The sequence below is a fragment of the Sylvia atricapilla genome, chromosome 5 (assembly GCF_009819655.1).
Source record: "Sylvia atricapilla isolate bSylAtr1 chromosome 5, bSylAtr1.pri, whole genome shotgun sequence".
In the NCBI taxonomy this organism is placed as follows: Eukaryota; Metazoa; Chordata; class Aves; order Passeriformes; family Sylviidae; genus Sylvia; species Sylvia atricapilla.
Window position 1 is genome coordinate 18,416,622 of NC_089144.1, and position 25,247 is coordinate 18,441,868.

At 39.4% G+C, this 25,247-nt stretch overlaps 1 protein-coding gene across 1 annotated transcript in view; it reads right to left on the reverse strand.

The window, feature by feature from the left end:
- Positions 1-24,919, reverse strand: part of CELF2 (CUGBP Elav-like family member 2) — a 375,554-nt gene extending 350,635 nt beyond the window's left edge. Inside the window, exon 1 of the mRNA XM_066318826.1 lies at positions 24,322-24,919. Coding sequence (XP_066174923.1) covers positions 24,322-24,374 — 53 coding nt within the window. The 5' untranslated portion in view covers positions 24,375-24,919. The remainder of the gene's footprint in view (positions 1-24,321) is intronic.
- Between the last annotated feature and the right edge of the window lie 328 nt (positions 24,920-25,247).

Below are 25,247 nucleotides of genomic sequence, written 5' to 3' on the forward strand. Positions count from 1 at the left end.
CAAGACATCCTTCTCCTTGTGTTACCTGCAGTGGGTGACAGACAACTCTGCTACAGCTGGTAATTGGATCCCAGAAGTGTCCTGTGTATTTTCCTCTATTTACTAATCATTATTTGTAGAACAGTAGGTTTCCCACCGTTCTTATTCTTTTTTAGCAGTGAACAACACAGCAGCAGTGCCATTTAGACAGAGGTCACCACTATGGATTCACCAGTCCTGCCCATTTGGGCAAACTTGAAGGAACATGACTGTCTGCAAAGTTTTCCCCAAAATAAATAATACTGGTCTCTCTCTCTCTTTTTTGTTTTTGTTTTTTTTTTTCCCCTTCTTAATTCTTCAAGCCTTAGAAGTATGTGCCCCTTTAAAATGGACAAGACAGCTGTGGGGTTGGTATTAAAAAATACATTCAACTTGGTTTTTCACTGTGTGGTAAACTCCTCAATTTCTTCAAGTATTAAATTCCATAAAAATGGAAACCAAAGAACAAAAATTGCAAAAATTTTCTAAAAATCTGTGGGCCTAGCATACTCAAGTTGTAACAGACAAATACTTGAACCAACAATAAGTCATTTACTCTCTTCTCCCTCTGAGCTTGGCAAAAGACCTTCTTACTGTGCCACCCAAAGGACTGGAAACATTAAACTAAATTAAAGCAACTTTTCTTCCTTTCTCCCCCTAGATAAACATGTTTTCATAAACTGAGCTTTCAAACATTGCTAGTCCTCACCTAATAGTAGTCCTACAGACAGGATTTAATCTGTAGATAGATAGATTTTGCTAACATTAGGGAAAAAAGCACAAACAAAACAAACCCCAAAGCCACAACCTTTCAGTGCACGGGCAAAAACCGTACTTTAGTGCCACAGATTTTGCTATTATGTAGAATTTTATTATATATGATGCTCTCTCTCTTGTTATATAACATGCCATTAAATAGAATCATCACTCAATGATTAAAGCACAAATTTTGGATTCGAATGCCCACCTGACTAAAGAAGTGTATTCTGCACAGTATCTCTATGTTATTCACCCTTGTGGGTGGAATCTGGGACTGAGTTATAAAAAAACACGTATTAAAAAAATAATAGTATTAGTAAGTAAGAATATATTTGAGATGCCAATGTCTGCAGGCCTAAAATGAGAACCAGGTCTGATCATATTGAATGCTGCATAAAACACATTGCAGGAGAAACTCCATCTTTTGCAATTTTAATGGAAAAGAAGAAAAAAACCTGGAAGGAAAACAGCCAGGAAAAAAAAAAAAGGTGAAGACAGTCACAACGTGACACATACCAGGGAAAGGCTAAACCATGACTAGATGGAATAAAGGCAGCTGGGATTTTAAATCATCTATATTTATTAGATCATATATTGCTAAGATTACTGTCTCATGGGAAAAAGAGGTGAGAGACGTAATAATGCCAATGATGATTAAAAAAAAATCCAACTTGACATTCAGAGTCCAGGCTGAACATGCAGTTAAAATAGGAAGCTGGTGTTCCCTTACATACTCAAATTCCTGCAATAGCACACTAAGAAGTTTGAGCCATCTACTCCACAGCTTCAAAAGCCTCAAGTAACTGTATTTTCCAGACACTTATACTGTACCATAGCAGAAATTTTAGTGCCCGTGCAAACTACAAGGTGTTCCTGCAGTGCAGCTCATTTTAAAACTCTGAAGTAAGATATGTGATTTGACTACTGTTTAAGAGGCAATTCCTTCACATCCTGAAGCGCAAATAGTCTAATTAAGCCTGTAATTTGTGAGACCATTATGTTAATCAGAAATGGATCCCTTCTATGAATCAAAAATACAAATTTGTATGGAAAAGTGTGTTTCCTATGGGATCCCCTCCCAGCAAAATAAAAACTGTAGACAGAAAGAAAATTCACAATTTTAGTAATTTTCTCATACTGTTGTCCTTCCTGTGGTGCAGGTATTTATTAGTCAGGCATTTAACTTTAAAACACAGATATAATTTAAACCTCACTTTCTTAAAAAAACCCCTAAACTTTCTGAGCCCATTTTTAGAACACCAAAATAGGTGGAGAGATCAAATAAAAAGAGCTTTTTCCCTGAGATGTACTTAACAGTGTGATTTTTATATAGAAAGAAAATTAGTTTTACTTTCAAGGATTTGATACAGGCATACATTCACAATGTATAGCAGCAAAATTCAGTCTTCTGATATCTGATAGCACATGCAGCTACAATGATGTAGCATTGTGACATATGTAACATATGATGCAACAATGTGCCCAGAAAACTCAGAATATTTACGTTAAAATACATATAATTGGCCATAAAGTATTTTTTTTTAAAGATGCCACCAAAAAGCCACAAAGATTGCCACACAGCTTGGTATTACTTTAATTTTGATTTAACACTGTGCAGCTCAGCACAAAATCTCATTCTGATTTCCCTTCAATAGTGCAGAACTTGTCATTTAATCTTACTTCAATAAAATATGCCTGACATCAAGATCCATATACATTGCTTTCAATACTGCCTATAAACACATCTCTCTGCTTTGTTTTAAATGGAACCTCAGGGTACAAAGCAATACAACACAGAAATAATTGTGTCATTTTATGGTTGTGAAAGCCATGCAACGTTAAAAGCACAGCTCAACAAATTGGAATGATACAAACATCTTTATAACACACAACTTTAAGAGATATATATACTTTTAAATTCATGTCCTCATGATGAAGGAGCTAATGAAGAGATGAAAGGAAAACAGAGGTTATTTTCAGAGAATTAAAATGCTCAGCATGGCCCAGAGACAGCAATAATATAAAAATGTACGTCTGGGGACTTAGTAAATTCACCTAAACAGGCTGGCATCTGCATGAATGGAAACACAATTGCTTTTAATATCAAGCCGTCAGCCTGTTGTGTTTCATAACGACAAAGGAAATTCAAACAAGACACGAGAATCACTCGGTAATTGCAGGGGAAGCACAGGAAAATGCTGCCTCCATTTTATTCAGTCAAAATTGCTGGAGTTTGCACTGCGCGGGAGCCTTTTCCATTCTGGCAAAATTCAAATGATAATTAAAAAATTAATAGTAAAACCACCCCCTAAAAAATCCCCTCACAACACAAGACGGACCTTTGAACTGCCAATAAGAGGCATTTGTTCTACATACTGCCCGTGGTCGGGAGCTTAGAGTTACTAATCCTTTTTGCCCGAGCACCTTTTCTTTGAATCATTGTGTTCCTAGAGGTAAGACCAATGCCCACAGCCCTGGAGGAAAGGGCTTAACTGGAAAGCAGCAGCTAGAAGAGGAAGGATAACTTTGTATGTGTTGCAGCAGGCTTTTCTCCACAAGACCTGGATTACCATTTTCATTTTTGACAGAGGATTTCCATGTCACCTTGGGCAAGGTACCTAATTATAGCCATTCATAACACGGTAACAACTATTCCCTTTCTCTTTTGCCTCCCCCAGCCATACTCTCACACAGAGGAGGAGCACATGTTGGATAATGCACATCTGCTGCCAAGCACCACAAATCCCTTTGTCTACTTCCAACTCTAAGCACCATGTTTTTAGTCATCAACTCACTTGCGTGTGCACTCAGGACACGCACGTCAGGACAACCGCTGGAATAGGTGCTAGAGAAACTTTTTTACTTCTTCCTGTGTTTCTGTTGTTTTTGTCAGATTTATTTTACTTTTCCTTTTAAAAAAAAGAAATAATTTTTTCAAAGCTATTTTGGTGGAATGAAGAACAATTTAAAAAATAACCAACCACCAAAAAAGAAGAACCCCAAAGAGATGAAATTACAAAGAACAAACTATTCTTGTGAAAACTTCTGGTGGAAAGTGGCCCCTCAGCACAAGGCAGGCACTGGAGCATGTCCAGAGAAGGGCAATAGAGCTGGGGAAGGGTGTGGAGCACATCTGATAAGGAACAGCTGAATGTATGGGAGTTGTTTATCTTGGAGAAAAGGATGCTGGGGGGACCTTATCACTCTCTACAACCCCCTGACAGGGGGTGTAGCCAGGTGGGCCTCAGGCTCTATTCTCGGGCAAACAGGGACAGGATGAGAGGACATGGCCTCAAGATGCACCAGGGGAGGCTGAAGTTGGATATCAGGAAAAATTTCATCACTGAAAGTGTGGTTAAGTCCTGGGACAGGATTTCCAGGGAAGTGGTGGATTCACCGTTCCTGGAAGTTTTCTGCATAATAACTGGGCCTGTCACTTTGCAGTGTGGTTTGGTGGGCATGGAGGTGCTCTGTTAAAGGTATTTTTGTGCAAACCTGGAGGCCTTTTCCAACCTGAATAATTCTGTGATTCAGCCTGTGTCCCGTGCCCAGCCCAGTTCTGTACTCCATTTATTGGGTAGATAATGGCAATCCTCCCTACGTCTCCTGGGGGTGAGGTGGACCTGCACTGGCCCAGCACCATGGAGCACTGTGGAATTTTGCTTTTCTCAGTACCCTGCTGGACCCATCACACACCTTTCAAGAGGAATGTTTTCCTCCCAGTGAGATATGTTTTCCCTCATTCACTTGCTCAGGAGTACGAGCATTGCATGTATATAGTCAACTCCACTATAAAAGAGAGCTACAACTTCTTTGAAAAAATGAATCAGACACTGGTTTGATGTAGGATGACGTGCAGTCCCTCCCTGCCTTGGACTATACTTTTCTCAGACATAAGCAAACTCCAGACTCTATCATCTTTCCTTTTCACAGCCCACTCAAGTCCAACAGATATAATTATGTGCAAAGTGTCTGTGATTTTTAAGTTTCTGACTATGCCATCTTTCTTTGAAGCAAAACTGAGCTGTGTTTGCAACCAGCATCCCCCCGAGCTCTCATGAGTCACTGGAAAAGCTTGCCCTGCATCTTCACAGATCCTACCCCATTTATCAATAATTTTTAGCCAGATATACAGAAGATCCCTTTTTCCATTATCCCACTTGGGACAAAATTGTTCAAGAGGCATTGATCAAATGTAGATGTGATAAAAGAAGTGACGCTGTCTCTTTTACCACAATCCTCCATACTGTTTAAATTGAAATAACTCAGATTTTCCATCTTAGATTTTTTTTTTTTTTTCCGAGAGAAAGCAGCAAGAGAATCATTGTTTTGGCCTCAAGGCATTCATCAAGCCCTCTCATTTCTTTCTGGAGTTCAGCAGAGTAGCCACTTTATCTGCTGTGTGATTGGATAGATTTTTTTTTTTCCCCAGGAAGATACTTCATTTTAGTGTATATGGAAGGTATATTGCACATAGAAACCAGGGGAATAGAGTAGCAAGGTACTAAATCTATCTGCTAAAGAACATTTATTCAAAGACAACCACAAGGCTCAATCTAATTGACAATTTCTGCTTGGGGCCTATGATTAAAATACGAAGGCTGCTGCAGGTAAGAACAGGAAAGAACTAGCACTGCCATTGGCAAGAGCTTGCACAAGAGCTGTCACGACCAGCAGTTATCAGCAATTTGCTTTTAGCACCTCGTATTAATCAAGATGTGATGAAAAAAAGCTTCAACTCAAAAGCAGGGTGGAACCCAGGGGACAAAGGTGTTAGGGAGTGCAGGGACAGGGGTTTTGTTACAAGTTTTCTCTGGAATGTATCTTGGATATCCTAAATATGCACCTGTAAATTGTTGGGTTTTACAAAACACTTTAGGCACGTAAAGCCACACATTGCCTGTTACTGCTCTGTATAACCTCATCAATTCAATGAGATTCTGCACAAAGATTTTTCTTCCCTTTGTGTCATCTCTGTGAAAAGAAGAAACAGTAGGCAGAGGAGTTAAGAGTCTATTTCTGTTTTTGAAGAGTTCTCTGTCAATTAACCCCAACAGATGCTAACTATGCCATGCATTTGCTGTGACTCACCGAGTGAAGCATTTTCTGAACCCAACGGTTGAGGCAGCAAATATTTAATACGATTTAAAGCCAGCAAACAGTGGGAAGGAAATGTGGTTCACTGACTGTATTCATCCAAGAAAATTCGAACACTTCACATCTGCACCGATTTCTTTCACTGCTGGAAAAGATCCTTGTGTGCCCCACCTGCTTTCTCACACCACCTTGGTGCAAATGGTGGTCCCCCCTCCCAGTTTAATCATGCGTTTTCCTGGACATTGTTCCTGTCAAGCTCCTTTTACAGGTAAATACCTGCAGCACAGGCGCTAAATATATGGTCAGTCCTTCATTCCCTCATGAGTTAAACCTAGCTCACTTAATTGTTAATATCCAACCTAATTGAAATGAATAACAGTGTATATATTTGTTGTTTTTATTTTTTCCTCTTCTTTTTAAAGAAGTGGAAAACTGATGCTTCATCAGCTACTTAAATATTTGCCAGAGTTTGTGGCAGACTTCAAAAATCAGACTGAACTTAATGAAGCCACTGTCTGCTCAGACACCTCTCTAAAAATCACTGTAAAGCAGACACACACAAAAAAGCCATGTAAATTAAACTCTTCTTCTGTTCATGTCTTCATTTGACAGAAAGAAATTGCAGTCAGGCATTTGGTCAATAATTACATGAACACAAATCTCTAATACAGAGACTCTCTTAAAGAAAAAAACAACCTGAACTAATATTGCTCTGGGGCCAGGACTGCTGTTACAGAGTAGTTTCACTTGACCTGATTCAAAAGGTTTTTGTCATTAGACAGAGATATTTACGTGTTTTAAAGTCCATCCTGCTTTAGTGGACTCAGAGATGATGCTGGTCTTCTTTTAATGACAATATCGCTTTGAAAGTTCAGTGTCTCAGTCACCACTGAAATTTAACTACAGATGACCTGAGGCTGTAGCAATTTGTGACTTTCTCTTTTATATTTTACCTTGAGAGCTCCACATGTATGACTGGAGACCAAATGGTTCTGCTCAGTGCATAAACTCTCTTTACAAAGTTGTTTTCCCCTGTTTGTTGAGCTAATACAGCCACTATATGTCCAAGCCACTCTAAAGGACAATTCTTAGGGGTCTGTCATGTGCATTCTCCTCAGATTTGCGATTGAACATTCATTTCAATTAATGTTTGGAGAAGAGAATGGATTAAGGATGGTGAGAAGATGGGGGAAGAGGAAGATGGGGGAAGAGGAAGAGAGACTTCCAGTCTAACTTCCCAAATGATAAGTGATGAAGGTTACAAGGAGAACCTGCTGGAGGAGAAGGACCTATGCTAGGAGGAGTCTCAAAGCCCTGAGAAAATCAAGTGGAAAATGGTTTATTACCTTAATGTAGAAAGTTCCCTGCACCCATTATGCTTTATTCCAGTTTCAAGATACAGACCAGGGTTTTGCACCTACTTTTTCATGTCTTTCATGTGCAAAGTTAAGTGATTTTAAAAAGTTTATAATTTCCTTTCCTTTCAATAAGAGTTCACTTTGTAGAAAGTAGAGCTATCCAAGGTATTGGGGTTTTTTTCCCTTAAAATAGGTTAGGTGCAAAATACATACACAAATACTTATCAAAAGACTTAAAGCATGGAAAGTTTATCTGTGTACTCACTAACAGCTGCAACTATCTTCATTCATACACATTTTTGAGAGGAAACCAATTATGTCACCAACTTACTCGCTTCTCTGAGGACTCTCTTCCCGAAGTTAAAAACCCTTGATGGATTATTTGAGGAAAAAGAGCGGGGTTTAGTTTGAACCCAAGAGCATCCAAGAAAGCTGGAAGGTGATTAGAGTGAAGCCTGAGAGTTCAAAGAAAAACATGTTATTTAATACCATATAAAATAATTTCTGTTCTAAAACCTAATTAGGAATGTATGTAATGAATCCTACCTACTCTTCACAGAGTACTATTTAATTCCAAGTGCTACAAACTTATCTGTGCTTTTTAGAAGTGGACTCCATTGAAAAGACAACCAGCTCCTCTGGAAAATACAGATGATTACATTGCTGCTTACAATCCCACAGCCTACTGTAAACAGCATTTATGGAACTATTGTAATCTCACATCATCCTTGAGCCTGTACATCATGTGTACCCATGACATGTTTACATCTAGGAATCAGAATTCATTTGTGCTTTGGCAAGTGCTGCATACCCCCACTAAGGAGTGACCTTATACATATACTTATAAATGTATACATGGCCTGGAATATCTGCCCATATTTAAGCAGACCATGTACAGAAGCACTAGAACTTTGGAAAGGAAGGAAATTAAGTTTTACCTTCCTTTACACCTCACATTCTACACTCAGCCTACATTCACAAGGTATCCATATCCCTGGCATGGCTCAGAGGTTGTGCTGGCCCATCCTGTGCCACTGCTCACTGTCACCCATACTGAGCATCACCAGCTGTCTCCAGGCATTCCCCAACATTTATCTCTGCTTATCTTCCTCAGGAAGGCCTCCATAACTTGTTTCAACACCCAGATCTTTTATCTTCATCATCTTCTTTCTAAACCTTCTTTTCCTCCTCCTTTTCTCCAAGATAATTTCTTTCTAGAAACACATATTTTCAGCCTCCTCTCTGGAGGAGCCACAGGCCACAAATGTCTCATTTTGGGGCCACAAATGTCTCATTTTTCAGTGGATCTTTGTGTAATCTGGTCCAGTGGAAGGTGTCTCTGCTCATGACAGGAGGGATGGAACTGGATAAGTTTTGAAGTCCCTTCCAACCCAAACCACTCTGTGATTCTGTGAAAAGAGTTTATGTGCAGAAGGGCAAGAAGTGATCAGCTTGCTAATTGATGCATCAGTGCTAACTCTATTAATTAGAAGATTTAGCACATTCCACTTTTTCTGGGCGTTCACAAAAAATTACAAGCAGCCTGTAGCAGTTGCTCAAAGGAAACAACAGGCTTTAATGCTTGGCAGTTCAAAAGTTCAAATTTGGACATTCACTCCCCCACAAATCCCAATTATCTTGCTCATGTTAGCATTAATGATTATTTTTTTTTTTTGGCTGCAACTGTTGTCAAACATGTATTAACTCATCTCCTGCAAGTGCTTCACTGCAAAGTCACATGGTTTGGAGCAGGATAATGATAAAAATCTGTTTGTATTTGACTACAACTCTTGTTTACAGATTACATGTATGTTGATAAGATTGTTGTTCTCTTCTGTTTTTATTAAGAGGTGTAAGGCAGGCATTAATCTCCTGATTTATGAGTATCAGCACTCTGCATTAACTCTCCCTCTGCTAGATAACCTGTTGAGCTGCTGCTACATTTCATAAGAATCCCCACAAGGCAGTAAGCATAACTCATAAGCTAGATACGTCCCTCCCCTCCAAAATACCTAACACATTTAATCATGCCCACAAATATTAGCTTTAGCTTTATGTAAGCCTCAAATGAACACACAAATCTTACTATCACTATTTGAAGTCTAAAACACTGGCAAGATTCCCAGGTAAGTCACTGTGATTTTGGAGAACGCTAAGAAATTCAAGCAAAGCAGTAAAACACAGCCTGCCCCAAACAAGCAAATACATTCCTCTGCCAAACCAAAGTTCGCAGGAAAGTTAAACACGGGGTTAGAAACAATTGAAGAAATTTCAGGAGAGGTTCACAACCTAACCAAAGTGCACCTCCCCGGACTGAGGGCTGTTTCTGCTATGATATGCCTGTGTGAAACTCAATCGTCAACACTCTTTTCAAGTCAAGAGCGGTTAAAGGCGGCCAACTTCTCAAAGGAGATGTCTGAGCAAAAAAAGTCTTAAAAACTTCCCAACCACTGTTGTAATTTTGGAACTGCGTAGATCGTAAAAAAACCTCATGAAACCAGTGCTTCGGCTAATCTCAGGATGCAGGAAAAAGGCCAGACTCTCTTAGGAGCTCAAATGCCAAAAAAATGAGAGCATGAAGGATTTTTGAATCACTAGCCATCACTTTTCCTGTCTCAGCGACTGCCAGTGAGCGAGAGGATCCTTTGAAAACTTGGCTATAGACCCTCATTTCATTTTGTTTCTTTTAAACAAATACTTCAGCCTAACAATCTCCAGGACAAACACAGCTAAAGAAAAAAAAAAAAAAAAAACAAACAGAAAAAAACCCCCCAAAAAACAAAAAAACAAAACCCAAAACAAAACCCAAAAAAACCAAAAAACCAAACAAACAAAAAAAAGAAATCCCCACCCAGCACTGCCTGATTATTAAGACCTTGGTTTGGCACAGAGCTTTCTTTGACAAATAAAAGCATAAATATATTGCCTTCATACATAATCTGGGGACATGCAGCTAAAATTGATTAACACTGGTATGGAGTCTTAAAATAATAGGTCTTTAAAACAGCAAGCCATGAGCATGAGAATACGAAAGAACTAGAGCTAAACTATTTTAAATTATATAAAATCTTTCTGTGGAGCACACTGTCAGAAACCTTTGCAAGCTGATTTCTCCTGTGGGTGTTGGGCAGGAGTTTTATTTGGTTTCCTTAGTACACACTTGAAAGGACCATGAAAATTCAGCCCAGAAATAGGACTGATGCTTCCCATTTGGAACCAGGAAACATTTATATTACACATAGCCCAGACTGAGGGAAAACGCTGAAGCAGAAGTGCAAGTTTGTTGAGGAGCTCATATGGATTATAGAAGAGTAATTTCTATATCACTAGGAAGTCAGAAATCTTCGTGTGGTTCCTGTTTCAAAAACTTATAAACTGACAACCACAAAAAAATGAAGGCCTCAATACAAGTTCTAAGATTGGGCAATAATCTTAAGGTAAAGAAAGTTCCACAGTATGATTTTAGATACATTTAAAAGGAGCATATTGGCAAATTTTGGCATTTTTACCTTCTGACTGAAAAAAAAGCTTAGTGACCCTAAATGCCTTTGTGTGCACATGATCATCTGTGCCTTTTCCCTGTGTATTTACACACTAGAAATCCCCATTCACATAACCATTTTTCTTAGAGCCAAGGAAATTTTTAACGATGAAAACTGACAGCAGTGGATTCATTATCTGCACTCCTAAAGATTCCCCAGCACCAGGATAATGGGCAGCACCATATTGCCCTGTGACACAAATAGCAAACACATAATGTAGGGCCTTGGGCTATTACTGCTGTTTCCCCACCTCCTCCCATCACTGACAACACTGCAGAGAAAATTAAAGTTCACGATTTGTACTGTTGCTCTCTCAAACAAACAAGAATCATAATAATGAACGAAGACTTGAGGGGAAGAAAAGAAATACTAAACCCTAATTGTTTTCTAAACTTTACCAACCATGTTTATGTAAAATGTTTTGATTCTGTTTGCAGTTAAAAGTTGTACTTTTTCCACAAGAGCGAAAGAATGGCGGCTCAAAACCAGCTATTTGCAAGGAAGGAAGGCAAAGCTGCAAAGCAGCAGGAGTTTTAAGGGACAATTGAGTTAAGAATTATCCCTGCAATTTGATTCAGTTCACCACAAGCTTAAGAGCCACTCAAAGGTTCAACTCAAGTTTGGATTTGACCCCTCAAATTTTGGACTTGGGTTGACCATTGATGATTTCAAAATGGAATGAACACTGTAGTCCCTTTCCACCCTGTTCAGGAATCAGATGTGTAAATAAAGTCACATACAAATGTCAGCTTAATCTCTCCCACCTTTTTTGAACTTCTTGTTCAGGTTCTGAGATGCTTGGCAAGGAGGTGGTAATCTCAAAAGTACTAAATTGTCTTAAGCCTCCTGAAAATAGGCAGTCAGATAAAGAAAGAAAACCTCTCAGGCAGACTGCTTCAACAAGGACATTTTTAATCCTCTATAACATCAACACCCTATCCCCCCCACAGTACTTCAAAAAACCCCCCAAAGCAGACCCTCCTCCCCTAGAAAACCCTTAAATAAACCCTATGCCGAAGGAAATTAAATAATCAAAAATATAAATAAAATAATAATAATGAAAAGAAAAATAAAAAGCTCCACTAAACAACCTCAACATTGAAACCACCAGAAACAGCAAAAAATCCCAAGGCAGGACCCCCCTGGCTCTATCAAGTGTGAATCTACATCTGATTCAGCATGACACAATTCAACCAAGATGCACACACTATCCCCAGAAAAAGAAACCAGATTTCAAGGACTCCAGCTCTTGCACAATAAATTTTTCATTCTTAATGTGTAAAACCAATATGGAGAAAGAATAATGTGCAATACTAATTGAATAAACCTTGGTTGAACATACAGGTCCTTCCACACAAAAATGGAATTAAATTAAAACTAAAACTACATCAAAATTATATATCAAGGCTCTCTGTGAACATAATTCACAATATTTTAAGTCCACTATCCAACTTCAGAGAATTTGAATTACAGCCTACAAAAGATTACGGTCTTGAAATCTTCAGGACCCTGATATTTTCTGGTCAGCCTGATCTAATCCCTTACCTCAGAGAGAGGTCTGCATTTAGCTTTGACCACCATTGCATCAAGCTCCCAGGAATTAAATGAGAATCTTGTTACATTAAAATAAAGTTGTTTATAATCAGCCATGCACAAGCTGTTGGTATGGCTAGCTGCCACATAAATCAAGGTTAAAACAGACCAGGCTTACAGATGAAATATAACTAATATGACATTATTCCTTCAGACATTTGGTTAGGCTGACAAATTTGTAACTCTGTAATTTACACAATGTCCCCGTGACATGTGGCAGTACAGCTATTGTGTACTGAAATTTTTATCATGGGAAGGGAAGTCTACATTTTCCTTATGCAAATCTTTCCCATAACAATGTCAGAATACATGCTGACCTGCTAAAGTGTACAATTTACCTGAGAGTACACAAAGTTCAAACAGTGATGGATAATTATTTTGATTTAATGCAAAATTACCCAGTGAAACTCATTGGTCAAAAAAGTGTTAAAGACCCTGCATACAATGCTGGTAAAAAAAATAAAAGTATATTCTTTAGTAACATAAGGCTTGAAAGGTTTGCTCTTTTTTCACACATTTCATCAATAAAGTAAATGTTGTTAGAATTCAGTAGTAGAAAGGGAAATTCAATGAGTAAGATTTTAACACTCTTGTATAACAGCAATTGTCTCATTGGATCAGACAGGAGTTTGTTTTATGTGACCTTCCATCCCTAAGAGGTACAAAAAGCCTCCATGGATAGTGATATGTTGCCAAATAAGGAAAGATTTTCCTTGACTTCAGACAGTAGTCGGCCAAAATATGAGCACTTATATCCTTCCCCATCCATTTTAATCCTATCTGATTGTAGATGTCCTCATCACCCAGAAAAATGCATTTTTTTTCCCCAGTTCTCAGGATTTGGCCTTCGGAGTATCTACCAGCACAGTGTCCTGTGAGCCAATTGCCATGTGGGTTATTAGTTTTAAATCCTTCAAAAGATTTTTGTTTCTCCTTTGTGTTATGAAAAAAATCAAACAGCAGAAGCCTCAAGTCACCATTTCTGAGAAGCACTGGCTATTCTGTGGAACTCTTTGCTTCCATAATTAAACTCTCCTCAGAGAGGAGCCCTTCTGGGTCTGAAACTTTCAGCTAACTCTGGCTGGAACCCCTCGGTTCAAGCACATTTTTTACCATCTTCCTGAAGGAGTTCAAAATTGGCAGCTCCTACTGAGGCGATACAAAGATACCATATATAGGTAACTGCTCTGTTCCAGATCATCACATCTTAAGGGCCTGTCATACATACTGATTATACAGCTTCCTCCCAGCAAAGCTGATTTTATTCTACAGTGCCACACTAAGCTTCCAGCTGCTGAAGAAATAAAACATCCCCAACCCTTCGCCGTGGAGCTCATTCTGCTTCCCCATCCCACTTTCATCACATAGATTTGTGCAAACTTCCTGTGTGGCCTGACTGCTCATGTGGATTATAAGAAAAAATGGAGTGGGGGAGGGAAGAAAAAAAAAATAAATGCAGAACTTGTTCTTTCCTCCAGATTGTCACGTTTTATGGTGTTGCAACCTAGAGCCCAACGTTATTTCATGTCCAAATGCCCAAGCTCACTGTATATGTGGCTCATCTGCATCAACACACCTTACTTTACCCCTGCCGTTATACACTGTATTTTCATAATAAAATTGTGAAATTCTTAAATTTAATCCATGACATGAATTGCCCATGCAGGATGTACAATCAACCTTGTAATAATTTGCAGAGTTTTCAATGGGAAAACAAGGCAAAAATTAGTACAGTCAGATTAATACGGCACAACACATTCAAGCAGGGTTTCTGTACTTTAAAGAGCATTTTGGTTTAAGGTGCTTTAATTTTCTTGAACAGTGGTTATGATGTTTTGGGGTAGTTTTTTTGCTTTTTGTTGGCTTGCTTGATTTGTTTTGTTGGTTTGTTTTTTGTTTTTTGTTTTTTTTTTCTCTCTGCAAATTAACTGAGGTCTTCTCCTAGGACTTTTGTTCTATGGTGCATAACAAGTAAACATCTGTAATTGCAACAAAAATAATTCTGGCCAAGGTAATTTCTCATGTGCATGTGAATAGGACAGAATCATGCCTCCTGGACTTGGACCTGTAGCTTCATCCATGCAAATTCTTCTTTTTAGATTTATTCAACCACATGAATGCGAACAACAAAATTTTCTTCACATCAGATCAGATTTTGGGGGGGCTATTCTGTCAGGGCAAGAATAATTGCCTATTTCTGTTGCTGGACACTCTGCCATGTCTGGTTGTACAGCAACTGCAGATAAGATGCAGAAGAAAGGATGCAAAATACAATAACTGCATTCTAGACTCTGAAAAAGTCAAATTGTTGTTTACTAGAGAAACTATTGCTACAGAAGAAACTTTTAAGTTAGGGGACATCTTAGTGAGTAATTTGCTTTTTCTCTTGGGTGTGAAGAGCTGAAACTGCTTTTGAATTTTCCTTAAGAAAAATGTTGAGAGCAAAGATGAGGAAACCACATAAAATAGTGGTCTAGCCAGTTTTGGGGCATAGTGTACCAAGACTCTGCAGTTACGCTTAGAATAACTGTGTGCACGATGTAAGCTCTCACTAACCACAGATTTTAATGAATCTCTTGCTAAACAGAGCAACTTGCTGCCCACAGATGTAGCTGTGACTCTCAGTGAACAGCAGGGAGATCTAAACTGAGTCAAGAGCACTGCCGGAGCTAGATGTACAAAATCATGTTGTTCTGGGTTAAAAATGCAAACAGCTTATGCAGGAATGAGAAAAGCCCCTCCCAAAAATAACAACCAAAACCTCCCTAAACCAAACCCAAACCCAGCCCTCTGCCCCCACCACATTTACAAAAATCATGAATGTTTCAGCTCAAATAGATAGGAAAAAAACCCCCAAAGAAACAAAAAACCCCGGAACAAAAAACCTCAACCAAAATCCCCCCCAAAACCCCCGAACAACAACAACAACAAACCAAACAAAAAAACCAACCAAACAAAAAACCCCAAAACACCACAACTTTACAATACAGCAAATTTGGTTTCTCCTATCACTGCTTCCCAATGATTTAAAGTTCGTATGCAATTTATGTAGTTAGTTTATTCAGCTTGTCTGCAGCCTACGATGTCATGGGTTTAAGTTTGCTCATAGATTATGGTAAATTTATTAGTCTACTTGAAGGCTAACTAAAGAGTAAAGACTTGGGTCATCTGTTTCTTTTAAGCACAGGAACAAATAGCTAGAAAATTAAAACTTTATGTAACTCTATTCCCAAGAGGTTTTAGAGTCCAGACTCCAGATAGAGTAAAACTGGGCATCAAAAACACAGGCTGAAATTAATTAATACAGTAAGTTCTTTGACTGAGGCATTTTTTTCTTCTATTAGATCTGAAACTTTATGTATAAGAAGAAAGATGTTCCGTCTTCTGCAAAACACATGGGCTCCAACTCCAAGTTATGCCAAGTCTAGATCTTGCTTGATGGAGCTTTGTCAGTTTGAGTCAGCTGGAATTCTAACCCCAAAAGTCACATAAAAGACCCTGCCAATTAATTCTTCTTGGAGTCAATGAAAGTTTACATCAGTATTTAAACACATTTCTCCCCATCACTTCGTTTGAGACCATTAATACCTATCTCCCCCTTCCAAGCTCATAATTCCTCCCAGCCTACATAAATCCTTTATTTTGGCATCTCCAGCCGAAATCTGACCCCAGTCAACAGCATTTCATGACTCTTGGCAAGATCAGTTTTTCCAACAAGGCTGAAAGTCCAAGTGCTACAGAGACCCCCCTGAGTCTCTGCAGCACCAGAAACACTGAAATTCTTCCCCAAGACCAGGGCAGAAAGGATGTCCAGTTATGATGTGCCAAGTTAGCCAACATTTCCAGCACCTCTAATGAAAAGGCACATAAAAATTAAGGTTCAAATACCTAACAGAGATCATGGACCCAGTACTACTTCAAGTAAGTTGTATGGAAATCTGTGCAAACCTCACAGTAACTAGAAACCACCTCTGATTAATATGTAGTAACCCCATGCTTGCTTAAAAGAAAGATTAATTAGATTCTAAGAGATGGAGACATTCAATTTATTGCAAAAATGTATTAAGGTGATTTTAGTTACTATTTGCAAAATTAGGTAGTCTCAGCTTGAGATCTGCCAGTGCCTCCTAGTTCAGGATTAGTGTAACAGGTAGAGTTGTGCTCAGATGACACGTGGAGATTAATTAAATTGTGGATTTATAGCCTATTCTTTGTGGAGAACGGTTATTAACACTACATAATTTTCAGAACTGAAACGTCCACCGCTTCAAAGGCTCGTTTAAGTCCTTTCTATAAGATTGCTGTTTTCTATGGGACTTGGAAATCACGAATCCAGTACAAAATTCAGAATCTTAAAACTAAAAGAAAAACCCCTAACCTCTCCCACCTTTAAAGCTTTCCATAGTCTTCTAAAATCCTTGGGTGGAATATCCTTAATCAAATCACTCAGAAGCCATACCAAGATTTTCAACCCCAACAAAGCTCTTGTTCCATTCATCTACTAATTTAATACATAAATGTACTCAGCCATTCAGGTGTGTTAAACTGAAAATCAGTCTTCTACTACTGAAGGGTATTGCAAAATTACCTGGATAAGTACATTAATTCTTTAACAGGTAAAAATTATCTATACACCATGTTTCTAGAAGATAACTGGATACAGGCAATTTAACTTGATATCTGAAGAAGAAAAAAAAAGTCCAGCACAACTGACATGACATTATTTTTCCAATAATCTGAAATTCATCCATTCCACAAAAAAAGAGAGTTACAACTCTGATAATCACTGAGCCTCACAATATTTTCACCCTTAGAAAAATCTTCACTTTTAAAACTCAGCTGTAAAAAGCAAATGAACTGCAACAAACAAGTCAGTGTCTGCAGGTCAACAGGTGTTCAGTAACAAGGTGGTTCACTAATACCAGCTTGGGATCAATTTAAGAACAAGTCTCCTATAGTGAAGGATCACAACATCCCTCTATATTCAAGGAATGTATGGACTTACCCAGATAAGGGGAAAAAAAAAGAGGAATTTCTATTGCTTGAGATGAAACATGAGGAAACATACACAATCCAAGAAAAAAAAAATCTGAGAAAGTTATATAAAAATGCAATTAATATAAGATTGGCCTTGGGTTTTTTTAATTAAAGAAAATTAGAGTAAAATCAGTAGAAGCATATTCAGCTGCTCATATAAAAAAAGGTTGGATGGTAACACTTAAGTTATAATAAGGGGGTTTTTTTAGTGCCACAGAGCATTTTCCAGGAGTAGTAGAGCTCCTGAAGTCTGAACAGGTTTGTTGGGAGACACCAGACAACACCCAAAAGGAATAGTTAGAGTATTTTCCTAAGAGATAAGAAATTCATCTCCTGCACAGGTCAAGCAATGGAAAATCTTGGCAACAAAGACTACAAATCTCTCTGGTTTCACCTTCCTTTTCTCTTCTCTAGTACAGCATCTTGGGACTAGCAGAGGTGCAAGAGATCTTTAATGAAGTTCTCTTCAAAAAAAAACCAAAAACAAAGCCTAGCAACTCCTTGGAAAAAAAGATGGTGAGTGCAAGGAATTTGTGTGGTTTGTCCTTGGTACTATCTTGCAAAGACAGAAATAATGAAGAAAGGGTTTTAGTAATCAAGAAAGGAATCACTTACCCTCAAAAGAATTAAATTCTAGTTTCAGTTAAATAAATTATTGTTATGAGAGCAGGTGATGAAAAGCCCAGCCCAAGGCTGAGCCCCCAGTGATGTGGGTTTTATAGGACAGAGCTGTACATCTGTAGAGCCATTGAAAATCTTATAGCCAAAGTAAATGAGACAGGTATTAACAAGTCCATTTTACCTCTGGGAACTGGGGTGCACAGAGATTAACTAATACTTCCAAACTAACACAGAAAGCCTGGGAAAAGCATGAAATTACAACCTCATCTCTCAAGGACAATGTAAGGCGGCCACTGCCTGGTTACCATTCCTGTGCACAGGCAACTTCCTCATTACTTCAGTTCCACTGAGGGCAGAACGAGACAAAGCTGAAAATTTGAATGGGTGGGTTAGGAACGACCTGCAGGAGCACCTTAGGAGCCACTTATTTAAGAGATGAAGACAATGAAATGTTGGATGAAAGCATCATTAATGTGTGTGGGAAAGGATGATCCTGATTTTCCCTGCATCCTGCAACACGTGCACCCGTGAAACTGGGTGTGAGTAACCAGCAGTCAGGAACGAAACTCTGGGGTATAATAGATGAAAAAACAGCACAACCTCCACCTCCTCTCAAGAGGAGGGAGCCTGGAGTCAATGGCTCAAGGCCTTAGCAGGGAATCCACTCCAAACACTTTCCACATGTCTCAAAACATGGATACAAGACAAATTTACATGCAGAAGAGCCCTTCCAGTGCATTGCTTTGTTAGCTACTGCCAGCAGTGTGCCAAACCACAGAATTTCCTTGCTGACAGATGTTCTGGACTCAAAGTTAAGACTGCAAAACCAGTCAGATCAATTCATGGAGGAAGGAACCATCAAGGAAAAGCCATAGCTGCTGGCACAAGTCCTTGAACTGCAGATCACTGGTGACTGGCAGAGTGTTACTGTGCCTCATTGCCCCAAATCTGGCTAGACAGCTGTGCTGCTGGTGCAGTAATTTCATATTATGTTTTAGGGGTTAGGGCAATTTAAATAATTAGGTAAAGGAACATGGCAGCAGCAGTAAGTAAACCTCTTTGTGAGAGATCATTCATTTGAATTGGATGTTTAAATCCCCCATAAAGCACCTGGAAGATTTAACAACTCATGTCCAAATGAACAAGATGTAATGAGCTTGTACACAGGCTTGATATGAAAAGTGGATTGTTTTTAGCAAAATGGTGCTCCTCTTATTGAAAGGAGTGACAGTGAATTTTAATCAGGGGAAAATGAAGATGCAAGAATAAATCTGCAGGCTTAGAGGAGGTCTGGATGACTTTCTCAGTCATCAACAATGGATGCAGGAGTGTGTTACATCCTAATCTGCTGTTTTCTGTTATCTTCCTGTATCATTCCATAGGTCCTGCCTTTTTAAGAGAAAAAAGGCCCCCAAACGAACACAAAAACAAACCAAGAAAAGCTACTCATATAGTCCTCTAGAAAGTGCAAAGAAAATACAAATAAGAAAACATGAAAAAAATTAAAAATTCATACTTTAAGACAGCTGGCCCTAATTTTTCATCCCAGTATTATTCACTTGGGTGACCGTAGAGATACACATTCAAACTGAAAGCAGAAGAATCTACACTGTTTTGCTGCTCATATTTAGTTTATCAGAGCTTGGCAACAGCCACCCTCCCCCTGGTGATTCTCATCTGTGTCATGACTTGGGACATGTGTAATCCTCACTCACACCCCTTTCAATGCCATCTCTGACACCATCTGTAGTTTTGGATTCATAAACTGGAGAGCCATTGCTAAAATGTGTTTTTAGTTATTACAAGATACACACACCCTCTTTCCACACTTATTTATTTTTTTTTAAACCAAGCATATTGTGGCAATTATGAGGGAATTTGTATTCTCCACTGACATCTGAAATTCCTTTTTCTATATTTCATGGTGGCAATGGAGTCCAGCTTGGTCCCCGGGCCAAGATTTCAAGGCTTGTTTTCTTTTGTTTTTTGAGTACTGGATGAAGAGAACATTGTCCAGGTCCTCAGAGTAAAGCACAAGTGAAATAGTTTGGGGTTTTTTTGTCTCTTTTCTAAGCAGTTATTTGTTGGGGGTCCATGTATTAACTGGTCTGTTTAGATACTGAATACAATACAGAATGCTTTATCTTAAGCTTTGGCCAATTTATTGTTCTGTGCCCACAGCCAAATTTGAGCTGTTATGCCTGCTTTCCTCCCCCTCCCTCCAATTTGAACATTTTGAAGCTATTTAACCCACCTCAATTCCCAGGCAATCACAGGGGTGGATGTAGGGAAAGGACTATTTGCTCAAAACAGGTTCATAATGCACGCACTAACACGGCTGAACACGGCTGAAATGGCTCCTCCTGGACTGATTTGCCAAGGATGAAAAACACTTTTTTTTTTTTTCTTTTTTTTTTTTTTTTTTTTTTTTTTTTTTTTTTTTTTCCTGAAAAGCCAAAGCATTAGCAGGCTGTTTGGATGGTGTGTGTGGTGGAAAAAGACATTTTGGAGAGAACATTTGAATTGGTACATCCGCCTGACACATGACGGGCTGCAAACAAGATGTTCCCAACTTCACCAGCCAAGTTGGACCGGCCGGTTCAATAGGACTTGTGAAATTCCAGTCATCTGCATGCAGAGCAGACACCAAGATTCCCTGCTGCCCAGGCTGGGGGCTGACCACTCCTCTGAGTAAAAAACTCCTACTTTTTCCTTGGGTTTCACCTTGAGGTTGCAAAGTCAAGTTAAAATCGGCTTTTAATTTTTTTTTTATTCCCTAGCAATGTGCCGTAGAAAGGTCACATATTTCTGCAGACAGGAATGCAAAGGGGTACAAGGTCTTCCCTGCATAGGTAACTCATATGATTTATAGTGCTGAATTTAGCCTTGTTGGAGCCAAATTAAGGCAGAAAAACAACAGAGGAGATGTAGCCTTGAGGAATTCATTTTTTTCCCCCATTTTGCCAGGCTACTACTTTGCTTTTGCTGCTGTAGGGGCCCAGAGCACAGGTTGCTTCAGAAACCATTGTCCCTGTCACATATGAGAAACCAAATCACATGCCAGAAGTTCTAAACAGGGATAAGAGACTTTTTCTGGAATCAAGGCAGCTGGTTTTGGTCTCTCTTATGCACTAGGGGGTCTTGATCCCAACTCCCATCTAATTTTGAAGATGGCAAATGAGATTTCTGCATCTGGAGAGGGCTGGGCGAGCATATTCTGTTTGCTGCAAAGGCTTTGAAGGATTTTTTCCTTTTTGAAGTCTTGAAGTTTTACCAGCCTCTCCTGGCTGCAAGGAATACAACAGGACATGGTGCTTATTGCAGTCACACTATGAACAGGGAGATCAGGCAGTGGTAAGTCCATGTCACAGCACAGATCTCAGGCTGGGAGCCTATCCCAAAGGAGACAAACAATCCATGTGTTCCCTTTCCAGTAACTTTGGTACTCAGACCACTCTGAGCAAATCCAGTGAAAGAAAATGCACATTAAACTCTGTTTAGGGCTCTTGCACCAGAGGAAGCTGAGACTTACCAGAAATTACTGCAGCTCTCACTGTCCTACTCCAGACAGACACAACCAGAGAGAGAGGCCTGATGTAACATTATATATACACAGATCATATTGCTATTTATTTTATACCTCTGCTACCTCTCCCAGCTTAGCTGGGTGAAGTCCAGCAAAATCCCCTCTTGTGCTCCAACATGACCTCTCCTTCCTTTTAGGCTTCACCACTAGCCACAGCCTTGTCTGTTGTGTTATTGTACCTTTCCCTTCATTATTACCTTTATTCAGAGGCCAAGGGAAGTGCTTCCAGAGGGTTTGTGGAGCAGGGCAGAGGAGCCGGAGCTCAGCTGACATGAGGAGAACCAGCACCAGGCTACTCTGAGCCCCTGGGGATATTTAAATCCCAGTGTAAGTATTCCCACCTGCTGCCCCCACAGGAGCTACATCCTTCAGCCTTTTCCCAGCTAATCAGGCCTCAAACTGTGATGGAGTCACAGAATAAATTGCAGGGGTGCAGAAAAAATTGAAAATTTACCAGTGTGGGACACTAGTTTGGAGCTGGTGGTGGCATTTGCTACGTCATGTCATTAGAGTCTGAAAGAATTGGTTTGTGCACCTAAAATAAACACACAGAAACATCCCTCTATTTCTTACAAATATTGGCTGCAGGCTTTTTTGGGGGGGACACTAAAACCAGGAACTTCAGAGGCCTCAAACAGGTTGGAAATTGGCCCACAGAAGAGGAACTAAAATTTATAAGAAGAGGTAGAAGTGGCATTGCAGTTCAATAAGTCACAAGCCATATGAGCTAGATGATGACTTCTAGCTCTTTTTCTTTTTTCTTTCAGCAATCATTCTGCTCATATTACCTATTGCATTTCCCCGCCTCTTAACCTTCTGCATCCTGCAGTGGCACTGCACAATGTCACATCTGTGCAGAGCTGCTGCTCTAATCATGCACAGAAACTACACAGAAACGTCCAGAGTTAATCACATCTTTGACCTACTCTGTGTCCATACAGCTGCAGTCCCCAGAATCACACAAAGTTGGGAAACTTCAGGCATGCTGTGGGAAAAAGGTGCCTGGGAGATATTCCTTTTACAGGCATGTAAAACAGTTTTTTAAAAGAAAATGGGATTCTTCAAGAGGGCAACATTGCCTCCTCCTTAAATCTTCTCGACTTTCATGTCCTCTGTGTCATCCTTCAACTCCGCACAAACCTGGTGTCACCTGACTTATCTCGCAGAGCGATCAGAAATAGTCTCATAGAGCTGGATAAAACTCAAATTAATCCCTAGAATAACTCTTCTGGAGCACACACACACTGAAAGGCATCACAGAGGGGACTCTGCAGAAGCTCTTCAGTGGCATTCGCTGGTGGTGGGTCACAGAAGCCAGCCTGGCTCCGGTCCCCGGCGCTGATGCCACTCCCAGCCCTGCCCTCCTCCATCCCTCACAGCCCCACGTCTGAGCCAGCATCCACCCTGAACTTCTGGAGTCACATACAAACTCATCATTCTGTGCTGACAGCCCCGAACCACTTGAAAAACAAAAGAAAATAAGCGTGCAATAAGCACCCCCTGCGCCAAGTCTCACGCCACAGGGGAGGATGGAGGGTCTCAGTGACCAGTCCTACACAGAGGCTCAGAAAATGGCCAGAGAATTTTAAACTCCTAAAATAGAAAGCTCAGTGAGGAAAAAAAAAAAAAACTACCTTAGTCATGCAAGTCGACTTTATACTTTGCCTCTGAAGTGTTGTTTTTCCTCTTTCTGTTCAGAACACAGTTTTTTAAAAGTTGTATCAAGAATTTAAAGTATACTTTAAAACATTATTGTTACATATATAGCATAATCATATCACAATTCATAGCTCCCAATCCTTGCAATTTACTCAAAAAAATTATTAGGTGCAGGCAACTTCATGTTTTGCAAAAAAGCTGAGGGGTATCTATGGAACTTCATATTTAAGTGATTTTATAATTTTGCCATCTATGCTCCCAGATGTTTCCAATGTCTTACTGAAGTTTCTGCAAACTATCTGCAAACTTTTATATGTCTGGATTCTCAAAAAGGCAAAACCAGGCACCTACAGCAGCATTAAACATAGACATAACACTGTGGATCTTCAATATCTGCAGCAAAATTTAATGGAGATTTTTTTCCCTCCTTATAATTTTTAGCAGTTCAAATTACCATTTTTCACTATGCAAATTAAAAAAAACCCAAACATTAGAGCTGAAGGTAAAAAGGTAGCAACTTCTAAGTGCCCAGCACATGCCTTAAGAGAGGGAACAAAATGCAGAAGTTTCAACAGCAACATGAAACAAGCACTTCAGTCCCCCTTCCTTCCCCCAAGACTATTTTTCCACTTCTTGATCAACTTTCATGCTCTTTGTTTTTGCTTCTCTGGAGTTTCCCATTCATTTCCATGCAGCTCACAGCAAGGAAAGCAGAGAGTTAACGCTGCAGTTGCAACTGGTGTGAGCCTTTACTATTAGCTTGAATTTACAGAGCAATCTCTCCTTAAAAAGAAATAAGGGAGGAAAAAAAAAAAAAAAAAAAGGAATTCCTCTCTGCACTGTAACACTGAGAAGTATATTTAAAAATTCTCTCTTGGGTCTCTCTAAACATCTGTTCAAAGGTTTTGCTGTATCTTAAAAGGGCTCTAATTACCAGAAACTCCTTTTTTACTTAAGCCCAGGGCTCGCATTACGATTATAACTCAAGCTCCAGTTAATTTAGGGCTAAACCCAAAATGCCTGTACCAAACAGAAGAAAACATAGGCCTACCTTAAAACTTTCCAGCTTTTCAGAGGATCCAAATCAGAGATTATAGACACCATTGTAGGAAAAACAATAATAAAATATGTATATTAAAAATGGAAAAAAAAAAAAAAAAAAAGAAGAAAAACCACGGCAGGGAAGGCTAACCACAAAAGCAGCAAGTACTCTACTCAGTGTGGGAATGACAACAAACCCAGCACAGCTCTTCCTCCTTCTCAAGCTGATAAGCACTTGTCCCAGCTTCTCTCCACCCCCAAAATCAATCTTGTGCTATATTGCTTCACAGTCCCAGTTTCATTTCTTCACCACTACCTTTTAAAGCCCTTGTAATCTGCTCCAACTGATCAAATTTGACCTTTTTGTAGTCCACTTTATTCCAAGCACAGCCCTCAGTTAAATCTCTCTTTATTAACACCGTCCTTCTTGGCTTTCTTTTGGAACAAACACAGCTCAAGCTCGAAGCCTCCAGTCTTTGCCAGCAATCATTTACAGATTACTGCAAGCTGCAGTCTTCTCCTTTTGGGTATTTTCTTCTACCTTTGAGGTTTGTTTTCATATTATTTTCTGAGGGTTGGTAGTGGTCTCCTTTTCCCTGTTCTGTGCAGGTTGGAGTTTGACACTTTTAAAGGAGGGACTTTCTAATGCAACTCCTCTCCCACCCTTCCCTCCTCCCCTTGTCCCTCACCCCCATATGGAGAGACAGACACACGCATTAAAAGCAGTTCACAACCTTTAGAATACAGAATAATCTCCCCCCCCCCCTCGTTATTTAAACCTATTAGAATTGATAGACTTAAACGCAGAAGCTGTGCTTGAAATGCACTGATCTAAAGCAAGACTGCTATTATGGAGGAATAATAAAAAGTCTAATCGTGCAAAGCCAGATGTAACCCTTTGGATGTTTCAAAGGGGAGAAGGTGTCTATATAGTTT